At 26.8% G+C, this 23,582-nt stretch overlaps 2 protein-coding genes and 1 non-coding gene across 5 annotated transcripts; 2 read left to right on the plus strand and 1 right to left on the minus strand.

Annotated features, from left to right (window-relative positions):
• The first annotated feature begins 1,278 nt into the window (after positions 1-1,278).
• On the plus strand, positions 1,279-8,893 carry LOC123264348 (cationic amino acid transporter 2-like). 3 transcript variants are annotated; one of them, XM_044727591.1, is made up of 10 exons: positions 1,279-1,323; positions 2,940-3,192; positions 4,699-5,088; positions 5,873-6,257; positions 6,330-6,469; positions 6,538-6,640; positions 7,121-7,272; positions 7,346-7,512; positions 8,517-8,625; positions 8,703-8,893. In XM_044727591.1, the coding sequence occupies exons 2-10, from the start codon at positions 2,940-2,942 to the stop codon at positions 8,780-8,782; spliced, it is 1,779 nt and encodes a 592-aa protein (XP_044583526.1). In that variant the 5' UTR covers positions 1,279-1,323; the 3' UTR covers positions 8,783-8,893. The 3 variants fall into 3 exon arrangements, with proteins under 3 accessions (XP_044583526.1, XP_044583524.1, XP_044583525.1); XM_044727589.1 differs by lacking the exon at positions 1,279-1,323 and adding an exon at positions 2,509-2,629; XM_044727590.1 differs by lacking the exon at positions 1,279-1,323 and adding an exon at positions 2,686-2,875.
• Positions 8,894-9,024: 131 nt separating this feature from the next.
• On the minus strand, positions 9,025-9,098 carry Trnan-guu. The gene has a single exon. It is a non-coding gene; the product is annotated as a tRNA-Asn (tRNA).
• Positions 9,099-9,708: 610 nt separating this feature from the next.
• On the plus strand, positions 9,709-22,684 carry LOC123264339 (myosin-VIIa-like). Its single transcript, XM_044727575.1, has 15 exons — positions 9,709-9,808; positions 9,894-10,007; positions 10,601-10,747; positions 10,821-11,005; positions 11,090-11,211; positions 11,312-12,255; positions 12,920-13,300; positions 13,381-13,724; positions 16,319-16,493; positions 16,614-16,664; positions 16,786-17,061; positions 17,138-17,344; positions 18,425-18,662; positions 18,725-19,286; positions 20,053-22,684. Exons 1-15 carry the CDS (start codon positions 9,779-9,781, stop codon positions 22,616-22,618), a joined length of 6,342 nt encoding a protein of 2,113 aa, XP_044583510.1. The 5' UTR covers positions 9,709-9,778; the 3' UTR covers positions 22,619-22,684.
• The last annotated feature ends 898 nt before the right edge of the window (positions 22,685-23,582 follow it).

The following is a 23,582-nucleotide window of genomic DNA, read 5'->3' on the forward strand; positions in this document are numbered from 1 at the left end:
TCCGGGCGGAAAGCGTCAATTTTCCGCCCGTTGCGCTAAATGAAAATGCCGCTTTCCGCCTCCGTCAAGGAGAAAATAGTATTCTCACCACGGGCAGGAAATAAGAAAGCCTCAGATCACATGTTTGTCGACCTCGGCTTCGCCTCGGTCAACATTTACATGTAATCTGAGACATTTCTTATTTTCCTGCCCTAGGTAAGAAAAATACTATTGGCCAAAGTAATGAAAAATACAGCATAGGTATATTTAACCGACAAAAATTTATTTTTTGCTCGACGGGCAGAAAGCGTCAACTTTCGGAACGCTGCGCTAAACGAAGTTGCCCCTTTCTGCCTTCGTCGAGCAAAAAAATAGTATACACTCCACGGGAAGTAAATAAGAAAGCCTCAGATCACATGTTTGTTAACTTAATTACATGTGCTCTGAGACATTTCTTACTTTACTTCCCTAGGTGTGTAATATACTATTTATAACTACAAGTTGTCTTATCAATATTAATTATGTCTAATAGTCGTTTTGTGAGATATTACTTTGATAAAAAATAAGATTAAAATAATGACTAAAATTTAATGGAGAAAAACTTACATTTACAAAAATATTAAAAATTTCAGTATATTGAATTATTATTATAATAATATATTTAATAGTAATCGTAAAAATATTGAGTGAAATAAGTTTATGGTTTTAGTTTGTAGTCTGGTAACTCGCTCCGTTTTTCATGACTATTTTTAGAGCGCTTTTTTTTAAGAAAGAACAAATTAAAAGTTTTGAATTTTTAATGTTTTAATTTACATCTTGTTAACAAAAAAAAAAATTTTTATGAAGAAATTAAATATTGTTTTATTATTATTATCACTTGAAAGTTGCATCTCAAAAAGAGCGCGTGGATAGCTTGAGTGATATTAACTCCTGAGGAGATCTGAAATCCCAAATTCTTAATTAATCGCCATAACATTTTGGTAAATTTTTTTCACCCCTATATTCCAAATTAACAACCCTTTTTGTGCGACAAAAAAATTTTTTTTTTTCAGTCCGCCAGTTTGTTATTTTTCGATAAAATTTCATAATAGTACTTAATCATATCTTTGTTGTCTTTATCTTCGAAGTTAATGACAATTAATTCTTTTAAGAACTCATTAATATACCGTAAATTGTATGTGGAATCCCGAAAGGTCTAATGCGACTGATGTAATAGTGAAAATATTTTGAAAATTCTTACTCACGTGGTAGCAAACTACATTCATATGAGTATCTTCGGAGTGAGTACATTATGATTACTGGAATAAATAGAGTAAATATCCAAATTCACATTAATTCATCAAGGTATGTTTAATTTTTAAATAATTATATTTTTTAAGTAATAAAAAATAACTGGAATTTTAAAAAAATTGAAAATTAGAGTGATTTATTACTGAAAAGTGTCTGAAATCGATACTAGAACTATTCTATAATTAAATTTTCTTTCTTCACCGGATATGAAAGAAACCGATAAATATAACTAATAAAAACTTTAGTAATATTTAAATTTTAAAATTTTAAAGTAAAACAGAAATATGTTCCAAATTGTTTATCCAAGTTTTCATTGAAAAATTTTCGAAATAAATAACAGCACTTATTTTCTTTGAAATAATAAAAATACAACAAAAATAATTAGGTAAGAAAAAAAGTATGTAAGATAAGTATATAAGAAAAAACAAAGGTTTAAAAATATAATTAATATTCAACTGAGTGCAACTAATTTTATAACATCAAAAAATATAGATTTTTATTATTACAACTGACTAATACTCTAATTGTCTTTTCGTAAGACATAAATTCGATAAAAAAAAGATAAAAAATCATTAAAAACTACTGGATAAAAAAAAATCGTATACACTAAATTTTGTCGTATTTTAATAATAACATAAATAATAATAATCGTAAAAATTTTGAGTGTTATATCTGTCTCTATCGAAATGACATTAAAGTTAGCAATCACTTGACAATTTTATAATTTTTTTTAACAAACAAATTTGTTTCAAAAAATTATTTTTAAAAAATTGCATTTTTAATTTTTTTAAATTTCTACCTGTCAATTTTTTTTGCCATCATTTATTTGTTACAAAAATTTTTTTAATTATTAAATATCTGCTAAATTAAACTTAGATTTTCATCATTAAAGTTAGAAATCACGACATTTAAAAATTTTTTTTTAACAAACAAATTTGTTCCAAGAAATTATTAAAAAAAAATTGCATTTTTAATTTTTTAAAATTTTTACATGTCAATTTTTTTTGCCATAATTTATTTGTTACAAAAATTTTAAAAATTATTAAATATCTGTTGAATTAATTTTTATTCTATCGATATACGGTAGAAAATGAAACATAACTTCATAGTCTTTATTTATGAGAACCCACTGTTATACCCTCTATTGCCTATTTAAAGGGAAGGGTATTGTACAATGCGTCTGATGTCATACCTCAAGTATTTTCACAATTCTTACCCACGTGGTAGGGTAGGTGAATTGAAGAGAAACAAACCTCACTCACGTTTATATCGTTAGAGCGAGCACATATGGAATAAATAAAAGTATAGTGATAACTAAAACAATTATAGTAAATATCTAAATATATACTAGTTTATCAAGGTTTGTAAAGTAATTATGTTTTTTTAAGTAATAAAAAGAACCAAAAGTAATTATAAAAAAAAAAAACTAACAGCGATATATATATTAATAAAAAGTGTCTGAGTGTCTAAACTCGAGACAAGAACTATTATATCAATTAAATTGGATTTATTAAATCGCGCTGGTTACAAGCCACTTAATTCACAAGTGATTGAAGAGCATTGTAACTATTTAGTGAAGTGATTCTTGTGTTTAAAAAATTAAAACGTATTATCATTTTTAAAAAATAAATTTTAAAAATTAAACTTGTAATTAAAAAAAATTCTTTCAGATGTTGGAGTCTTTTAATACAGTGGGATGGCAAAGATTCAAAAGTGCGTTGATGCGGAAAAAAATAATCGACGCTTCAGCACCGGAATCTAAATTATTAAAGTGTTTGACAACGCTAGACTTAACAGCCCTAAGTATCGGATCAACTCTTGGGGTTGGAGTGTATGTTCTTGCTGGAAATGTCGCAAGTATCCATGCAGGTCCCTCTGTGATCATTTCGTTTGTTATTGCGGCTATTGCTTCTATATTTGCAGGTAATACTATTTTTTAATTAATTATTAATCTTTGTAAAATTAATAGCAGCGAAATTAGCATGATATTAAAATTAGCAGACATTTTACAATTTTTTATTTTTTAAATCAATAAAAATTATTTATTATTTATTATTTAATTTCAGTGCTAAGGTAGTAAGGTAAAAGCCCCAATATATGATCATATACTGGTACATGATCATATATTGGGGCTTTTACCTTATAGCCAAATGGCAAAAGTATAAAAAAAAATTGTAATAAAGTACACGTATGAATAATGAAGATATAAAATTTCAAAATTTTAGATATTACACGGATAGAAGGATTTATTAACTATTAATAATTTAATTTATTTGAAGATAATTATTTAATTTATCAAATTTTAATAAATATTTTTTAACATTCAATAAATATTTATTTGGGAAGAAAGTACATTTATTAATAGTTAATAAGTACTTATTAATAGTTAAGAAATATTTATTAACAGTTAATAAATATTTTGTTGAGTGAATTTGTTTCGTTTGCAATGTCATATGATATGAAGATTGCTTATAAACAAAAATCATCTTTACAAATTATTTGCATTAATTATATTACATTATAATAACGTTTATTGTAACATACCGAATTCTATTACAGCTCATAATTATTTTTTATATTTTTAAGTATTAAAAACGTTAATTTATTTAGTGAATTTAATTATTATCATGTATTTCAGCTATCGGGTTATGAAAAGTGTCAAAAGAAAATTGCTTTTTATTTTAAATAAATATTTGTTTACAGTTAACAAATATTCATTAACCATTAATAAATATTTATTAACAGTTAATAAACTGTACTTAATAATTACTTATTAACTGTTAATAAATATTTGTTAACTGTTAACAAATATTTATTAACATTTGATAAATTGTATTTAATAAATGATTTATTAACTGGTAATAAAATTTTATTAAATCCTATGATGTTAAAAAATCATTTATTAACAGTTAATAAAGCTTATTAATTATAAACAAATCCTTCTATCAGTGTAGGAAAAAATCATTTTTCTTTAATTTGGAATGTAGTTATGATAAATACAAGAAAAGTATAAATTTGAATATAAAAATATAAAATTAAAGAGTTAAACTTTGTTTTTATAATTAAAAAAATATTTTTCAAAAATTGCAACTAGAATTTTTCAAATTTTCTACAAGTGAAATTTTTTTTTTAATAATTTTTTTCAATAAAAAAAATTCTAAAAATTTTCTCATGTCAACTATTTTAATTTCCGTGAAATTAGCACACTTGATAATTTTTTGATTATTCTTGAAAAATAAACTAAGTCTGAAAAATAATTTTTAAAAAATTGCATTTATAATTTTTTAAAGCCTTTAAATATGGAATTTTTTAAATAAATTTTTCGTGCTATAATTTATTTGTTAATAAAATTCTAAAAATTATCAATGTCCCTCAATTTCAACATCATTAAAATTATTGTTTGTTTATAATTATTAACTGTTAAACTAGGACTGTGTTTTGCTGAATTTGGCACCAGAGTACCAAAAGCCGGATCATCTTATGTCTACACGTACGTTACAATTGGAGAATTTGTGGGATTTATTATCGGCTGGGTATTGATTCTTGAATATGTAATCGGAGCAGCGAGTGTGGTACGAGCACTGACCAGTTATATTGATGTATTTACTCATCAAGTTATAAGCAATGCGTTCAAATCATTCGCTAAAATTGGAATCCCGTACTTTTCACCCTACGTTGATTTTCTTGCTTTTGGAATCACTGTATTGTTTTCAGTGGCTTTGGCGTTTGGTGCTAAGGAATCATCGTTAGCAAACAATATTTGTACTTTTATTAATTTATCAATTGTACTGTTTGTTATTATTGCTGGATCATTCAAAGGTATTTAAATAATAAGTAAATTTTTATTTTAAAATATATCTAAAAATTTTTTAAATCATGATAATAAATAAATTATGATAAAATATTTTTGAAAATTCGCAGATATAATTTTTATAAATTTCTACATGTAGAATTTTTTTTTATTTGAATGTTATAAAAATCTACAAAAATTGAAAGATGTTTGTTAGATTTTTAATTTTTTTTGTTAATTAAAATTTTTTTTTTTTTAATAAAAAAAACATCTTTTTCGCTTTAAACTTTTTCAATATTCAATTGGTCCTATAATAAAGGACATTCAAGTTAGCAGTCACTTGACCATTTTTTAATTTTTTTTTAACAAACAAATTTGTTCCAAAAAATTATTTTTAAAAAATTGGATTTTTAATTTTTTTTAATTTCCTCATGTCAATTTTTTTTTCTAATTTTTTTTGTCACAATTTATTGGTTAAAAAATTGAAAGATGTTTGTTAATTTTTCAATTTTTTTTATTAATTTAAAATTTTTTTTTCTAATAAAAAAAAACATCTTTTTCACTTTAAGCTCTTTAAATATTTAATTTGTTCTATAATAAAGGACATTAAAATTAGTAGTCACTTGACCATTTTTTAATTTTTTTTAGCAAACAAATTTGTTCAAAAAAATTGGATTTTCAATTTTTAAAATTTTCTTCAAGCCAATTTTTTTTTTGTCATAATTTATTTGTTAAAAAAATTACAAAATATCTGTTAAATTAATTTTCATCTATAATAATCAAAACTAATGAATATTTTATTTTTAAAAATAGCTGACATGACAAATTGGAAACTAAACGTTGAAAACTTACCGGAAAAAGAGGGTGTAAATTATGGAACTGGTGGTTTCGCACCGTTTGGATTAATGGGAATAATTTCTGGTGCTGGTGAATGTTTCTACGGCTTTATTGGATTTGACTGTATAGCGACGGCTGGCGAAGAAGCTAAAAACCCCAAAAAATCATTACCAATAGCGATCGTCGTTTCTCTAACAATAGTTTTTTTGGCGTACTTTGGAATCTCGATAGTGCTAACAACTGTTCTACCTTATTACGACCAAGATATTAACGCTCCTTTTATTTACATGTTCAACTCAATCGGCTGGAATTGGGCCACTTACATTGTCAGTGTTGGTGCATTCTGTGCTTTGACTACAAGGTAACTTTTTATTATTCTAATAAATTAAATTGAAATGTGCTAAGCTACTAATTTTTTTAATTTATTATTCAGTTTGGTCGGTGCTTTGTTCCCTTTACCGAGAATTATTTATGCAATGGCATCAGACGGTTTGTTGTACAAATGGCTGGGTCATATAAATACTCGATTCCACACTCCAATGACTGGAACTTTGATCGCAGGGCTTTTTACTGGTAAAATATTAATTATTTTAATAAAATTTTTATAATTTGAACAATTAATTTACAAGAATTTTTTTTAGGAATCCTTTCTGCGCTTTTTGACTTGAAACATTTGTCTCAAATGATGAGTCTAGGTACACTGTTTTCGTATTCTATTGTTGCTGCGTGTGTTGTTGTTTTACGGTAATTACAAATTTCTATTATTCATTTATTTATTTGTTTAAATAAACACAACAGCTTGAGCCATTAACAGGGTTGATAGTTACAGTAGTTAGTACATAAAAAATTTGTAATGTATAACAAGATGACCTATAAATGGTACAGTAATTTAATAGATAGATTGCTAAATGAGTAGACCATTGATGTGTTAGCAATTGCAATCCAAAAAAATAATAGTAATTAATAAAAATAAAAAAGAAAAAAACGTAATAATAATAATAATTATAACAATTGCACATAATTAATGCCATTAAGTTGATAATTTACTAAGTGATGCTGTTACACTGCCACTAAGTCAATTTGACAGCACCAGATCTAAATAATTGTTTTGATAATTAGTAACAAGATTGTATTGTTCAAATTTAAGATAGTTATAAAAGTCATATTATATTATTGATTTAATAACTTATTTTGCTTTATTTATTTAAAATTTTTAAATTCTAGGTACAAAGAAAATGAAATGAATGAAAAAAAACGACTAGTTAAAGAACCCAGAACGATAAAATATATTGCTAAGCAATTGATCAATGCTAATAATTTAGTATTTTCAACAAAACTTACGTCGGACATAGTATCTTGCCTCGTTACAATTTATGGTAATTGTACTTTATTTTTTACAATATTTAAATACTTAATAAGATTTAATAAAAAATTTTTTTTTATTTTTAGTAATTGTCGGTTTCTTGTCTGCGGGATTCATTGTGAAATTTTTAGAACACATTATTAATGTGGAGATTAGGGCAATAATCCTCCTTAGTGTTCTGATCATCACCATGATTGCCTTGCTAATATGCATATGTTTACAACCAACATCTGATAAAAAACTTCCGTACTCTGTAAGTATTCTTTAACGTACACTGAGAGAAAAAATTTATTTTTCAAAAAATAGACATTTTTGTGAAAAAAAATCAATTTGTTTGAAATTTTCTCTTTCTTGTTGAAAAAAATTATCTAGATTTGAGAAAAAACAATTTTAAATGAAAATTCACAAGTTGTCTATCTAAAATTGTTTTTTTTTCTAAATTTAGAAAATCTTTATTGAACAAGAAAGTTACTGTAAGAATAATTTTAGTATCTTCAGCTAAAAAATAAAAATTGTAGAAAATTTTAAACAAATTAATTTTTTTCCACAAAAATGTCCATTTTTTGCAAAAGAAATTTTTTCTCAGTGTACTTGTTAGTTATCATAAAAGTGACGACTGTAAAAATTCAACAAATTTATATTTAAGTGACATATATTAGTAGAAAAAACATAAATTTTTTCGACCTATTACAATTTAAAAATGCATTTCCTTTAATTAAAATGATTGAATTTTAATAAATAATAAAAATTAAGATTTCGATACTGCCATTCTAATACGTCGTATTCCACATTTAGAAAATATTACAGCAGACGGTGAAAACAGTTCATTTTTAACATTGATTAAATGGGATTCAACGGATGAAAATATTTATTTAAAAATAGTTATTAAACTATTTGACCTGTAAATTTTTAATATAATTTTCATAATATTGTTGTGATTCTATTTAAAAAAAAAAAAATCAATATGTCAAATTTTGTGAGATACGACGTATTAGAATGGCAGTATCGATTTGTAAATTACAAAAAATGTCCATGTAATTTTATAGGTACCGCTTGTACTTGTTAATTATCATAAAAGTGACGACTGTAAAAATTCAACAAATTTATATTTAAATGACTTATATTAGTAGAAAAAACAAATTTTTTCTACCTATTGCAATTTAAAAATGCATTTACACTTATTATAATAATTAAATTTTAATTAATGATAAAAATTAAGATTTTTTAGTCACAAAAAATATCCATGTAATTTTCTAGGTACCGCTTGTACCTTTCTTGCCAGCAATCAGTATCATGGTCAACTTTCTTCTTATGTGGGGAGTGAGTATAAGAACCTGGATGCAATTCGTCGGATGGATGGGAATTGGTTAGTAAAAAAAAATTTTTTTTTTTAATTTATTAATTAATTAATAAATCAATACATTCATAAATGCTTTTTTTCAGGTCTCATTATTTATTTCACGTATGGAATAAAAAACAGTATCAATAGAACCAAACCAACACCAAATGAAGTTTGTAATTAATAATTTCAATTATCACATAAGTTAACAGTTAAAAATAATTTTATTGCTGTATTAATTAATTATAAAATATTTTTTTTGACAATTTTTTAATAAAGTTAAATTTTTCTAAAATGAATTACTTTTTTTACACATAATAACAATTAAGAAACTTTTTTACTTTGATACATTTATAATGTTTGGATGCTTCTTACAAAGATGTGTTTTAAATTTTTATGAAAATCAGAAAAAAAATAAAAAATAAACGCTCCCGGGTGGGCTCGAACCACCAACCTTTCGGTTAACAGCCGAACGCGCTAGCCAATTGCGCCACGGAAGCTGACGACTAGTTGTATAATTATTACATTTATAACACTACCAACACTGAAATTAATTTCATTAAGAGCGGTTTATAGTTGATTTTCAAACGTGTTTTTCTCAAGTATGTGATAAAATTTCGAAAAAAAACGCTTTGCTCTTCGATAGATAATTTAATTATCTATCGAAGAGCGAAGCGCTTTTTTGGAAAATTTTCATTTATTTATGCATAAAATGCGTTTTAAGATTCCATTTGTTGTACAAGTATGACAGAGATACTTTCGTTTGTCCAATAGAGGGCGAGAGAGAGGAAAAATGTAAACCCTTCTTAATAATTATAATTTTCATTATTATCAATATTAAAATATTAAAAATAAAAAAATGAAAATGAAAGCTTACTGTTTTCAATTTATTGACAGCCTAATAAAAATTGAGGCGCAAAATGATCAAAAGTAAACTTCAAATAGCATATAAGACACTTCAAGTCCAATTGAGATACAATCGTCTCTGAAGGATTAGATTTAAGTTTTTTCTGAGATATTGATAGTAATAAAAAAAATACATTGATAAAGTATGACTCAATAAAAATTGAATTATTGATATGAATAGTGAAAGATAAACTCAAAGATAATCTTATTGCGATGAGTTACTTGTTGCAAATACTGATGAAGTAGATTATTTTATATTTTTATTTATCGAAAAATGTCAGCATTTGAATCTAAATATAGTACCGTAAGTTTTTCTTTTTATAATCTATAATTATTTTTGTATATTTTGAGCTAATAATTATTTATACTTAATAAATTTTTGCTGTTAGGGCGATAATGTGTGGATTAAAAATTCTTCGAACGGAGAATTTGACATTCCTGTGGGATGTAAAATTATTTCGGCTGACAAACGAGGTCTTCAAGTTCAAGATGACGATGGAAAGGTAAAATGACATGACATTAAAGTTAGCAGTCACTTGATCATTTTTTAATTTTATTTAATAAAAAAATTTGTTCCGAAAAATTATTTATAAAATTATTTATAAAAAATTGCATATTTAATTTTTTTTAATTTCTGCATGTCAATTTTTTTTCCTATTTTTTTTTTGCAATAATTTATTTTTCACCACAATTATTAAAATGATTAAATAGGGTAGAAGTACCGTTTGTGGCCACTGTGCCGTTTATGGCCATTTATTGTTCAAATAAACGATAGAAATGAATTTATATTAATTAACCATTACAAACTCAATTTGTTTTAATATAAATTTTTTAAAACTCAGCAAAAATATGGTTATAATATTATAAGTTTTTAATAAATTAGTTCAAATGTTAACTGGCCAAAAACGGTGCTAAGGTGTCCAAAAACGGTACTTCTACCCTATCTGCTGAATTAATTTTCATTAAATTGATATTATAAATATTTGAAAGTAAGAAGCTTTTTCATACGTCTTATCAGTGGTTGTTGATTATAATTAGACCAGATATATTACATATTTAGTGCTAAAATAAATCTTTAATTGTAATAATTTTCTAGATAGAAACGATTGATAATAATCGAATTTTAAAACGTATGCATCATTCTTCAGTAAATGGAGTTGAAGATATGATAAAACTAGGAGATCTTCAAGAATATGCTATTTTGAAAAATCTTCATATTCGATACAACCAGAATTTAATTTATGTATGTAATTAAATTTTATAAGTCTAGTCGTTGTTTATAAAATAGTTATTGAAATAAATTTTCATTTTTTTAGACTTATACGGGAAGTATGTTAATAGCAATAAATCCTTATAAAATATTAAATATTTACACGCAAAAAGAAGTGGCAAATTATCGATCAAAAAATATCGGAGAAAAACCACCTCATATATTTGCAATTGGTGACAATTGCTTTATGGAAATGCGACGGTCACAAAAAAATCAGTGTATCGTAATCAGGTTAATTAATGTTTGTTATTTTTATAAGCGATAAAAATGTATTTTAATTTTTTTTTAAATTATATATTTTTAAAATATTTTTAGTGGAGAAAGTGGGGCAGGAAAAACTGAAAGTACAAAATTAATTTTACAATATATTGCGGCAATAAGTGGCGAACATTCATGGATTGAACAACAAATTCTTGAAGCTAATCCTATTCTTGAAGGTTTTAATTATTTTTCAATTAATATTGTACATTAAAAAATTAATATTTCATAAATTGAGTAAATAAATTATAAAAATTGGATTTATACTTTTTGTTACAGCATTCGGAAATGCTAAAACTGTTCGTAATGACAATTCTTCACGATTCGGAAAATACATTGACATAAAATTTTCAAAAAATGGATCAATAGAAGGCGCAAAAATCGAGCAATATCTTTTAGAAAAATGCCGTTTAGTTTATCAAGGACAAAATGAGAGAAATTATCATATTTTTTATTCAATTTTAATAGGACTATCTAAAGAAGAAAAGAAAAAACTGAATTTGGGTCTACCAGAAGACTATAAATATTTATGTGGCTCTTTGGAATGTAAAGGGCGAAATGACGCACAAGAATTTGCTAATGTAAAGGCAGCAATGAAAGTCTTAAATTTTAGCGATGATGAATTTTGGAGCATAATAAAACTTTTAGCAGCTATTTTGCATCTTGGAAATTTAAACTACAAGTCGGTAACGATGGCGAACATGGATGCGAGTGAAATAATTGACGATGCAACCATTAAAATGTTAATTGAACTACTTGGTGTTAATAATGGAGCGTTGAAGGAAGCGCTTTCTCGAAAAACGATTTTTGTCCAGGGAGAGCGTGTAATTAGTAATCTATCGAAAGATCAAGCTACAGAAGTAAGAGATTCTTTTGTAAAAGCAGTTTATGGAAGACTTTTTATTTTTATTGTCAGTAAAATTAACGATGCAATATTCAAGCCTAAATCTAATACCAAAAATTCAATCGGAGTGCTCGATATTTTTGGATTCGAAAATTTTACTCATAACAGTTTTGAACAACTGTGTATTAATTATGCAAACGAACATTTACAGCAATTTTTTGTGAAACATATTTTTAAAATGGAACAGGATTATTACAATCAAGAAGGGATTTCATGGAGTCATATTGAATTTAATGACAATCAAAGCGTTCTTGATTTAATTGGAGTTAAAGCTGTTAATGTAATGGCACTCATTGATGAAGAAAGTAAATTTCCGAAGGTAAAATATTACTTTTTTCAGTCTGGATATTTTAAAGTTAACGATTATTTTGACTCTTATATGAAAGTACTAGGAATAACTGTTAAGGTAGTATCCTCGGTTAGAAATTTACCGTTCAGAATTTGATGAAATTTGTCATATTAATAAATTGTAGTAAGATCATCCCGTGTTAAAAAAAATCGAGTTAAAAGAGTCTTAAAAATGTCGTTTGTTCGATATCTTAAACGTGACATAAACCAAGACTATTTTAAGACTCTTTTAAGACGCCAAAAAAAATTCCGAGAGCAAATTTTTAAAATTTAGTTCTCAAATTTGTTATGAAAATTAATTTTCAGACATTTTTAGACGATTTTGCAAGTTTTTAAACGCAACATTTTTGAGTATGCTCTTTTTAAATTGTTGAAAAATTATTATCCGACAATTTTAAAACTTTGTTAAAACGCTTCGTTTTAATGTTCCGGGACTCTGTCACTGTGAGCTCATCTTAAAATAGTCTTTGAAAATTTTTTTAAGATTTATTTAAAATTATTTGCTTGATTCAAGAATTTTTCTCTTGATTCAAGTTAATTTTTTTTTCAGTGTGAATTTTTCGGTACTACCTTAACTTCTTTTTATATAATATAACGTTTTTTGTATAAATTATTTATAAATTTATTTTTTTAAGGGAACTGATGAAACTTTATTGGCCAAAGTTCACCAAATGCATTCCAATAACCAAAATTATGTAAAACCTAAATCAGATTCTATAAAAGCTTTTGGAATAAAGCATTTTGCTGGAACAGTAACTTATGAAATAAATGGATTTCTTGATAAAAACCGCGATACATTTTCAGCAGATTTGAAGCAACTCATCACTATATCATCGAATGATTTTTTAAAATTAATATTCAGCCACGATTTAACCATCGAATCAGATGGGAAGAAACGAGTTTCATCATTGTCTTCTGAATTTCGTAATTCGTTGGATTTACTGATGAAGACATTGGAAAATTGTAATCCGTTTTTTATTCGATGTATAAAACCAAATGAAGAGCAAAAGCCATTGGTAATTTTATCAAGCATACTTTATTTCGTCTTGTTGATATTTTTACAATTATTTATCGTCTTTATATCGCCTTAAAACAGTTGTTTGATAGATCTCTTTGCTGTCGACAACTAAGATATTCTGGAATGATGGAAACAGCAAAGATCCGTCGGGCCGGTTATCCGATTCGTTACGATTACCCGGATTTTGTCAACAGGTTTCATTGTTTAGCTAGAGGAGTACCTTCGAAAATATTAAAAACCACCGCTGCAAATATTTGTGCCAACACTTTGGGAGAAAATAGTGACAATTATCAATTTGGTCACACGAAAGTTTTTCTTAAGGAAGAAAATGAGTTTATTTTAGAACAACAGAGAGATTTGGTGCTCGCTAAGAGTCTTGTTGTCATCCAAAAATACGTCAGAGCATGGATTTGTAGAAAAAAGTAAGATAAGGACATTTATTTAAAAACCTTCGAATAGTTTATATTATTAAGTAGAAGTGTTCGAATATCGTTCGAATCGAATAATTCGAATTTTCGAATTATTCGAAATTCGATGAATAATTCGAAAAATTTCGAATAATTCCCGAATAGTTCGAAAAATTCGCGAATCATCGAAATATTACTGGATCTTCTATTGTTTCCAATTTGAATTTCATTACATCGTGTATAAAAATATTATATTTATAAATTTATTTATTTACTAGCTGTTACCCGCCCTCTCCACTGGGCACTTTATAGAATTGTATTTTTAGATTTAGACATGAATTTTAATTGAAGTATTGTTTTGACTTGCACAGATTTCAAATTCCATCGGATTGGCCTGTACGTTTTAACCATGTAATTATTCTAGCTAATATTCATTGTAACGTTTAATATGCAATCACTGTAATATTTCCGTGGCTTTCTTTCAAAAATGAATAGTAATTGACACGATGAAAAAAATTAAAAATGAGCATTGAAAGTTTCAGTTAAAGTAATTGCAGGTCTCATAAGTGAAGTTGAAATCTGCCTAGCTTAAAGTGCGACGAATTTTCTGTTAATACAAATTTTTTCCGTGATATATATTTTATATAGAAAACTAGAAAATCGAGCGCGCTTCTTCCTTTGTATTTTAAAAAAAGTTATTAATTAAGAAATGACGTTTTATTTTGTCTACTGATGATGTTTTTAATGATATAAGCTCATCCTGGGGTTACACTTATCGAGACCCATCATTTGAATACCCACACAAATTTTTCCATAGATTTTATACATATGATATTTCTCATAATTGTGAAATATATAAAATAAATAAAAAATTCATGTGAGTATCCAAATAAAAGCTCTCGATGATCTTATATCTTGATAAATGTCAATAATTAAGAAATGACGTTGTATTTTGTCCATTGATGATATTTTTAACGATATAAGCTCATCCTAGAGTTACACTTATCAAGACCTTTCAGTTGAATACCCACACGAATTTTATATACATTTTATATATTTCACAAATATGAGAAATATCATATATTTAAAATATATGGAAAAATTCATGTGCGTACTTAAATGAACGGTTCCGATGAGGTTAACTTCAAAATGAGCTTATATCTTAAAAAATGTCAATAATTAAGAAATACAATTTGTAAAAAATATTGATAAATTCAATTGTCGATAATAAACATGTTGGCAAAAGCGCGCTCGATTTTATAGTTTTTTATATAAAATAGATGTCACGGAAAAAATTTGTATTAACGGAAAATTCGTCGTAATTTAAGCTAGGCAGATTTTAACTTTACTCATGAGACCTGCAATTACTTTAACTGAAACTTTCAATGCTCATTTAAAATTTTTTTCTTTGTGTCAATTACTATTCATTTTTGAAAGAAAGCTACGGGAATGTTACAGTGATTGCATATGAAACGTTACAATCAATATTAGCTAGAATAATTACATGGTTAAAAGGTACAGGCCAATCCGATGGAATTTGAAATCTGTGCAAGTCAAAACAATACTCTAATTGAATTTCGTGTCTAGATCTAAAAATACAATTCTATAAAGTGCTCAGTGGAGCGGGCGGGTAACAGCTAGTGAATAAATAAATTTATAAATATAATATTTTTATACACGATGTAATGAAATTCAAATTGGAAACAATAGAAGATCCAGTAATATTTCGATGATTCGCGAATTTTTCGAATTATTCGAAAATTTTCGAATTATTTGTCGAATTTCGAATAATTCGAAAATTCGAATTATTCGAATCGAATATTAATATTCGATTCGGAACGAATAATTCGTAAGTTCGAATTATTCGCACACCCCTATTATTAAGGAATAAGTGAAATTTTGTGGCCAGTGTATTTATATGAAAAAATGGGTTTTTATTGTAAAATTTGGTATCGTTGGAAAGGTTTTGACCTGAAATTGTGTCTTTTCAATGTTTCATATGCTTTTCTAAAATAATTTATTTATTATGATAAGTTTTCGAAGTAGTTATAAATAGATTCGAATTTAGCGATACACAAAAATTGTTTATTTATTTATTTTGTTTTGTACACGTGAATGTGGTTATAAGTCAAAAATTAATTTATATAATTAAGAGACTAAGAAAACTTTTTAACGGGTATATCTTAATCGTAAATTGGGTTTGATATTTTTTAGCGATAGTTATTAATGATTTAAACAATTGAGAGAGAAAGGAAAATTTTGTGACGAACATATTATTATTTTTAAAGACATTTTTATAGTTTAATTTAGTATCATCAGAAAGGTCTTGATAAGAATTAGTGCCTTTTGGTTTTATATATTTTTTAATAGTCAATTTTTTATGTTAAGTTTTTGGAGGAGTTTCTAATAGTTTTTTGGTTTTATAAATTTCTTCGGTCACATTTGTCTATTAAATTATTTGTAATTGATCCTGTGATAGCACTATTATTTTTCAAATTTATTCAAAAAGTACCAAAACTATATACAGTGTGATTAATTGATTATTAATATAAAAAAATCATTAAGACTGTAGGTTGATAGTAATACATTAACGTTTATCTTTTTTGTAGATATATAAAGATCAAAGGAGCAGTCATAACAATTCAACGAACTTGGAGAGGTTTTGGTCCGAGGAAGAAATATTTAACAATGAAGAAAGGATATCAAAGACTACAATCGTGCATTAGATCGCGGCAACTTGCTTATGATTTCCGACTAAAAAGAAAAATTATTATAAAATTACAAGTAATGTTTTTTTATAAAAATTTTTTACAACATTTCTTCAATACCCGAAATTTCTCTTAGTTTTTGATTGCCATATTAAATATTTTTTGCAATTATTAAGGAAGATATTTTTTATTCCAGACTCGCTGCCGCGGTTATCTTGCCCGAAGTCTTTTCAAAAAGAAATCTCAGGTAATGTATAAAGACACTCGAGTAATTTCTAAAAGCAATACCATATATCAGATTATTTTTTGAGTGAAAAAGAGATAATACGTGTTTGATAATAATTTTTATATAAATAAATCATTCTTAGTGGCGCGAGAAGAAGTTGAAGGAAATAACTGATCTGATTGCTGAAGACGAGAAGAAATTGAAAGCATCGGGAAATAAAATGTGGGAAGAAATAGCAAAAAATAATTTTGAAAAACAATTAAAAGAATTACACGAATCTTTAGTGAGTTTTGATAAGGGCAGCGCTAATTTGGAAACTGAAAAAGAGCCTGAGAGTAGTATTGATACAATATTCGAGTTCTTAGAAAATGAACCAAAGGTTTCATTGGCAAGAGAGTTACCTGCTGATGTATACGCGGTATGTTTTTTTCTTTTAAAAATTTTTTTAATAAATATTTAATTATGAACTGTTGAAAATTAATCAGTGATTACAGGATTTATCTGCGGTAAAAAAAAAGAACGAAGTTGTAGAGAAAAGTATTCTTGAAATCCCAGCTGAAGTTTTACCGAGTGTCGATTTATCAACTTATCATTTTAGTAAATTTGCTGCAACGTTCTTTGCGTCGAACGTAACTCCACATTATTCTCGTAGAATTTTAAAACAATCTTTATTAGATTTGCCAATAGCAGCTGATCAATTGGTAATTTATTTGATTACTTTTGGATTGTATTGTATTATACTTATTGAATATGCCAGGGCAATAAGCCAAATGACAAGAAATTTTTACATAGTTTTTAACAAAACAGTTTACAAAAGCTAATTTAATAATTTTAACATAAGTGTAGATATATTAGGTAAATATTTACAAGTGAGGTCAACCATTTTAATTTTCATTTTTTTGAACGAAATTTCTAGTTGATTTTATTTATATATATTTTTTTTTAAATACATAAAAAAATGAACAATTTAAAAAAAAACAGTTGATTATCACAATTTTAACAAGTTTTACAAATTTTCAAAAAAATTTATAAATTTTTTAGAAAAGTATGATATTCAGCTTTTTTTTTTTAAACTGTTCGTTTTTTTTATGTACTTTTAAAAAAAAATATATCAAAAAAAGATAAAATAGAAATTTCATCCAAAAATATGAGAGCCAAAATTTTTTCCAATTTTTGAAGGCGAAAAAGCTATCAAAATCTTTATTTTTTTCTTTCACGACATTTCTTATCATAAATGCGCCGTGAAAACAAGCAGAACAAAAAAAAATTGAAAACGTGAATTTTTAACCTAGTTATGGCCCAAAACGGGGTTGACTCCACTTGTAAATAATTACCATGTATCCCTGATTAAGAATACTGATTGAAAATAATTGAGAAGCGGTCACTCCATGCAAACTGTATATCTATGTATACAAGCAAAAGAATTGAAATTATTGAAAAGAATTTGAATTTCATCATTTTTAATTCTTTTCAATCAATATTTTTAAATAGGAATTATATTATGAAATACATTACATGTTTTTGGTGTATTTATTTGACTACATAAACTTAATAAGAAACTCAAAATTTGAGAATAGTGACTTTAGATCTAACTAAGATAATTGCACAGATTTTCTATTTAGTACATAATATCAATAATGACTAAGCAAGCCAATTTAAAAACAAGGAAACTACTGAAAATCAAAATTAAATATCTTTGTTTTGAATACTTATAATTATAAACTATTAGCGTTTAAAATTTGTGTGTGACTTTAACTATGAATTATAATTTTTTATTGCAGTCATCTCAGGCTTTGTGGATAACTATTTTAAGATTTATGGGTGATCTTTCTGAGCCGAAAAATCCTATAGATACTCCCGCCAATAAAACAGTTATGTCAACAGTCTCAGAAACAATTTCCAAGAGTTTTATTCGATCAAAAGAGTACGAAAATTTAGTGGACGCACAATCTAAAAAGAACCAAATTATTCGTATGACTTTGAAACGTCAAAGTAAATTACACAAAGACTTTCGAAGAGGTAGTTTCTTAATAAAATAAATAATTATACTAACACTCTAATTGATTTGATGTATTTCTTAGGAATCACAGAGGATATGCTTGTAGATGAAACGTATCAAGACTGGTTAAATACTCGAAGTTCTAACTTAGACAAGCTGCACTTCATTATCGGACATGGTATTCTCCGTCCGATATTACGGGACGAAATTTACTGTCAAATTCTCAAACAATTAACTAAAAACCCCAGTAAATCATCGCACGCTCGTGGGTGGGTTCTACTGTCTCTCTGTTTGGGTTGCTTTCCTCCAAGTGAGCAATTTGTTAATTATCTTCGGGCGTTTATCAACTCAGGACCACCAAACTATGCTCCTTATTGCGACCAGAGGCTCACTCGTACGTTTAAGAATGGTGCAAGAACTCAGCCACCAAGTTGGCTTGAACTTCAGGCAACTAAAAATAAAAAACCAATCAAATTGGAAATAACATTTATGGATGGAAGTTCCAGAATTATTGAATGTGATTCTGCTAGTACTGCTGAAGAAATTATTAATACTCTTTCTAAAAGTATTTTGTTAATAGAAATTTTTGGATTTTCTCTGTTTATAACTCTTTATGACAAAGTACTGTCTCTTGGAGCTGGAAGGTAATTTAATAATTATTCACATTAATACACTGAGAGAAAAAATTTATTTTGAAAAAAATGGATATTGTTGTGACAAGAAATTAATTTTTTTAAAACTTTGGTAATTATTTACAAGTGGGGTCAAACCCATTTTGGGCCATAACTAGGTAAAAAATTAACATTTTCAAATTGTTTTTTTGATTCTGCTTATTTTTACGGTGGATTTATGATAAAAAATGTCGTGAAAGAGAAAAATAAAGATTTCGATAGCTTTTTTACCTTCAAAAGTTGCAAAAAATTTTGGCTCATATTTTTGGATAAAAATTCTATTTTATTTTTTTGAAAAGTACATAAAAAAACGATCAATTTAAAAAAAAAAAGTTAAATATCACAATTTTCTAAAAAATTTATAAATTTTTTTGAAAATTTGTTAAAATTGTGATAATCAACTTTTTTTTTTAATTGTTTATTTTTTTATGCATTTTTCAAAAAAAAAAATATATCAATAAAATCAAATAGAAATTTCGTTCAAAAAAATGAAAATGAAAATGCTTGACCCTATAGGGTCAAATACTTTTTTTCAACAAGAAAGTTACGATGAAAAAAATTTTTATTTCTTCAGCTAATAAATAAAATTGTTTAAAGTTTTAAAAAAATTAATTTCTTGCCACAACAATGTCAATTATTTTAAAAATAAATTTTTTCTCTTAGTCTGATTGATTTTTAATTAAATTTAATTGAATGTGTATTTTATTAAGAAATGTATTTTCTATTAATCATATTACAGAGATCACGTGATGGATGCAATAAGTCAATGCGAACAGTATGCAAGAGAACAAGGTCAAGCAGAACGTTCAGCGCCCTGGAGATTATTTTTAAGAAAAGAAATTTTCGCTCCTTGGCATGATGCAGCTTTAGATCCAGTTGCTACCGACTTGATCTACCATCAAATCATCCGCGGATTAAAACACGGAGAATATAGATGTTCTAGCGAGACAGATATTGCAATGCTAGTTGCTCAACAATTATACATCGAGTATCAAACAAGTTTAACGCCCGATAATCTTAAAAATACAATGCATCTTTATATACCCGATCACTTACTTCAAAATTCCGTCCCTGAAGCTTTGTCTAAGTGGCAGAAATTAACCCTAGAAGCTTATAGAAAAATTTCAAATGTTACTAATGCACTTCCGATATTGAAAGTGAAAGAAGAAATAGTTTATTTTGCTAAGCATACATGGCCGATTTTATTCTCGAGATTTTACGAAGCGACAAGAGTATCTGGCCCAGAATTTAATGTTAATGATATAATAATTGCTGTAAATTGGACGGGAGTTTATTTTGTCGATGATCAAGAGCAAATGTTGCTTGAATTATCGTTTATAGAAATTGCCGAAGTAACTATTCAAAAATTTGATAATTCGGTAATTAATAATTTTATTATCACCACAGTACAGAGAGATGAATACATTTTCAAGAGCATAGACGCCGAAGATTTAGTATCTTTAGTTAATTATCTGATTGATGGATTAAAAGAAAGATCGGTGTACGTTGTAACAACGCAAGATTACATGAATGGAGTTCCTAGTTCAGAAGGGCAATCGTATTTGTCTTTACAGAGAGGCGACCTGGTTAAGCTTAGTGGATGTACAGGACACAGCATAATGACTTCTACTTGGGGCTATGGAGAGCGCAATGGAATTAAAGGAGAATTTTTGTCAGAATGTGTTTACGTATTACCAACAATCTCTGCGCCTTCATCAACCCTAATGGAAATATTTAAGAGCGATTACACTACTAAGAATACGTTAGTTAGAAAAGCAAAAAAGCAATCTAATTCGCGGGTATACACTTTGAAGAAATTCGCTCAAGATAATTTCCGACCGAGTTATAACATCACACTTTCAAAAAGATCTAGTATATCTTCAGCAAAAAAAACCGTCCCGGAAAATCTTTGGAAGCACACTCGTGCACCAATAAAGGCTCCGCTTTTGAAGAAAGTGTGCGAAGATAAAGAACTGTTTCCGTTGGCGTTGGAAATATTTACAAATATATTGAGATACATGGGAGATATGCCGAGTAATAGACAAAAAATAGGCACAGAGTATACGGATGTTATTTTTAAATTATCATTAGAACATGATTATTTAAGAGATGAAGTATACTGTCAAATAATACGGCAACTTACGGAGAATAAAATTTTTTTGAGTGAAGAAAGGGGGTGGGAATTAATGTGGCTTGCTACGGGGATCATGTCTTGCTCTGAAGTCGTTCAAAAAGAAGTAATACAGTTTTTAAATAGTTTCAAAAGTTCAATAGCCAGCGACTGTTTAAAAAGATTCAACACGATTATTAAAATTGGTAATAGAAAATATCCTCCGTATATTTTAGAAGTTGAAGCAATAAGATTTAAAAGCATCAAAATATACCATCGTATTTACTTTCCAAATAATTCGGATGAAGCTTTTGAAGTACACTCGTCAACACGTACTTCTGATCTTTGTGATGAGATAATAGAGCGGCTGCAGCTGAAATACAGTGATGGTTTTAGCTTATTTGTTAAAGTTATTGATAAAGTATTTTCTGTACCGAATGATTATTACTTCTTTGATTTTATTAATGAAATTATTCAGTGGATAAAACAATCTAATCCATCGGCTAAATTATCAACTATTACGCAAGTACAGTATCAAATCTTGTTTATGAAAAAATTATGGATCAATACACATCCAGGACGTGATATGTATGGCGATGAAATATTCTATTTTCATCAAGAATTACCAAAATATCTTCGTGGATATCATAAATGCAGTAAGCAAGATGCTACTAAGTTAGCGGCATTAATTTATCGAAGCAAATATGGTAATAGTAAGAAAGAGTTATCTGAAGTATCGCTAAAAATTAGTGAATATCTACCAGCGGATTTGCTTCACGTGTACAGTGCAAGTGATTGGAAGAAAAATATTACTTTAGCATATAATACTAACTCAGGAATCAATGAAGCAAATGCTAAATTACTTTTTCTTCAGTATATCTATCAGTGGCCGACATTCGGATCGGCATTCTTTGAAGTAAAACAGTCTACAGATGTAAATTTGCCGGAATTTTTGATAATAGCGATTAATAAAAATGGTATTAGTGCGATTCATCCTCAAACAAAAGATATTTTAATATTGTGGAGCTTTACCGAGCTTTCAAATTGGTCATCGGGCAATACTTACTTCCATATGACTATTGGTAATTTTATGAAGAGCCAAAAAATTCTTTTGGAAACGGCTCAAGGTTATAAAATGGATGATTTAATATCGTCTTATATTTATTATTTTAAATCTGTTTTTCAAAATGATTAATTGTATGAAAACAAAAAAAAATTGATATTTTACTTGAGCTTTCTTATAAATGGAAAAATTATTTCAAATTCTCAAAGATACTGTAGCTTTAGTGATAATGATAATAATAAATATTTCGGTAGTACCTATATACTTACAAGATATCATTTAAAAATTCATTTTTAATCTGGTTATCCTATATACAGTAGCGCTCAAAAGTACTTTGACAACATTATGCGTTAGTTTTTTTCAACAATGTCAAAATACTTTGGGGCCACGATTTTCCTAATATTTTAAAAATTAAACTTTCTTTTGTTACGAACAAGGACCACTTTAACACTATTCTGTAGATTATTCAAAAGCTGTTAAAAAAAATAAACAAATGATTATTGTGTTTCATATTTATTTTTAATTAAACCATTAAATATATTTGTCAAAATACTTTTGAGTGCTACTGTAGCTTTTGTGATTAATTATTATTAACACACGGAAAAAAGACTTGGAAAATTACAGTTCGAAATAGATAGATAGATAGATAGATAAGTGTTTTATTTGTATCACAAAAATTATGTGTTTTACAAAGAATATAATTTTAAATATATTAAATATTTAAAGCTATGTGTTTATAAAACTACAGTAGTTTTTTAAACTTTGAATTTCTATAAGATAATATAAATGAATATGGTCATATACATATACTTCGTACATGTATTTATGTGCTTGAGCACTCATATTTAACAACCAATTTTATACCATCTCACAATATAAGCTCTCGACTATATTGAATCTATTCTCCACATTCTCTCTCTTTTCCTTATTTTATACATACAATACAATTCAATTTTTAATTTTTTAATTTTAATTTTTACTCATTTCAACGACATTCAATCTATACTTGTTATTCATACATTCCTGCTCTCTATACTCTCTATCACTTTATCACTGATAGTTAAATTATCTGTCTCTATCACTTAATGTTTTTATT

Source organism: Cotesia glomerata, linkage group LG4 (genome assembly GCF_020080835.1).
Source record: "Cotesia glomerata isolate CgM1 linkage group LG4, MPM_Cglom_v2.3, whole genome shotgun sequence".
NCBI classification, from domain to species: domain Eukaryota; kingdom Metazoa; phylum Arthropoda; class Insecta; order Hymenoptera; family Braconidae; genus Cotesia; species Cotesia glomerata.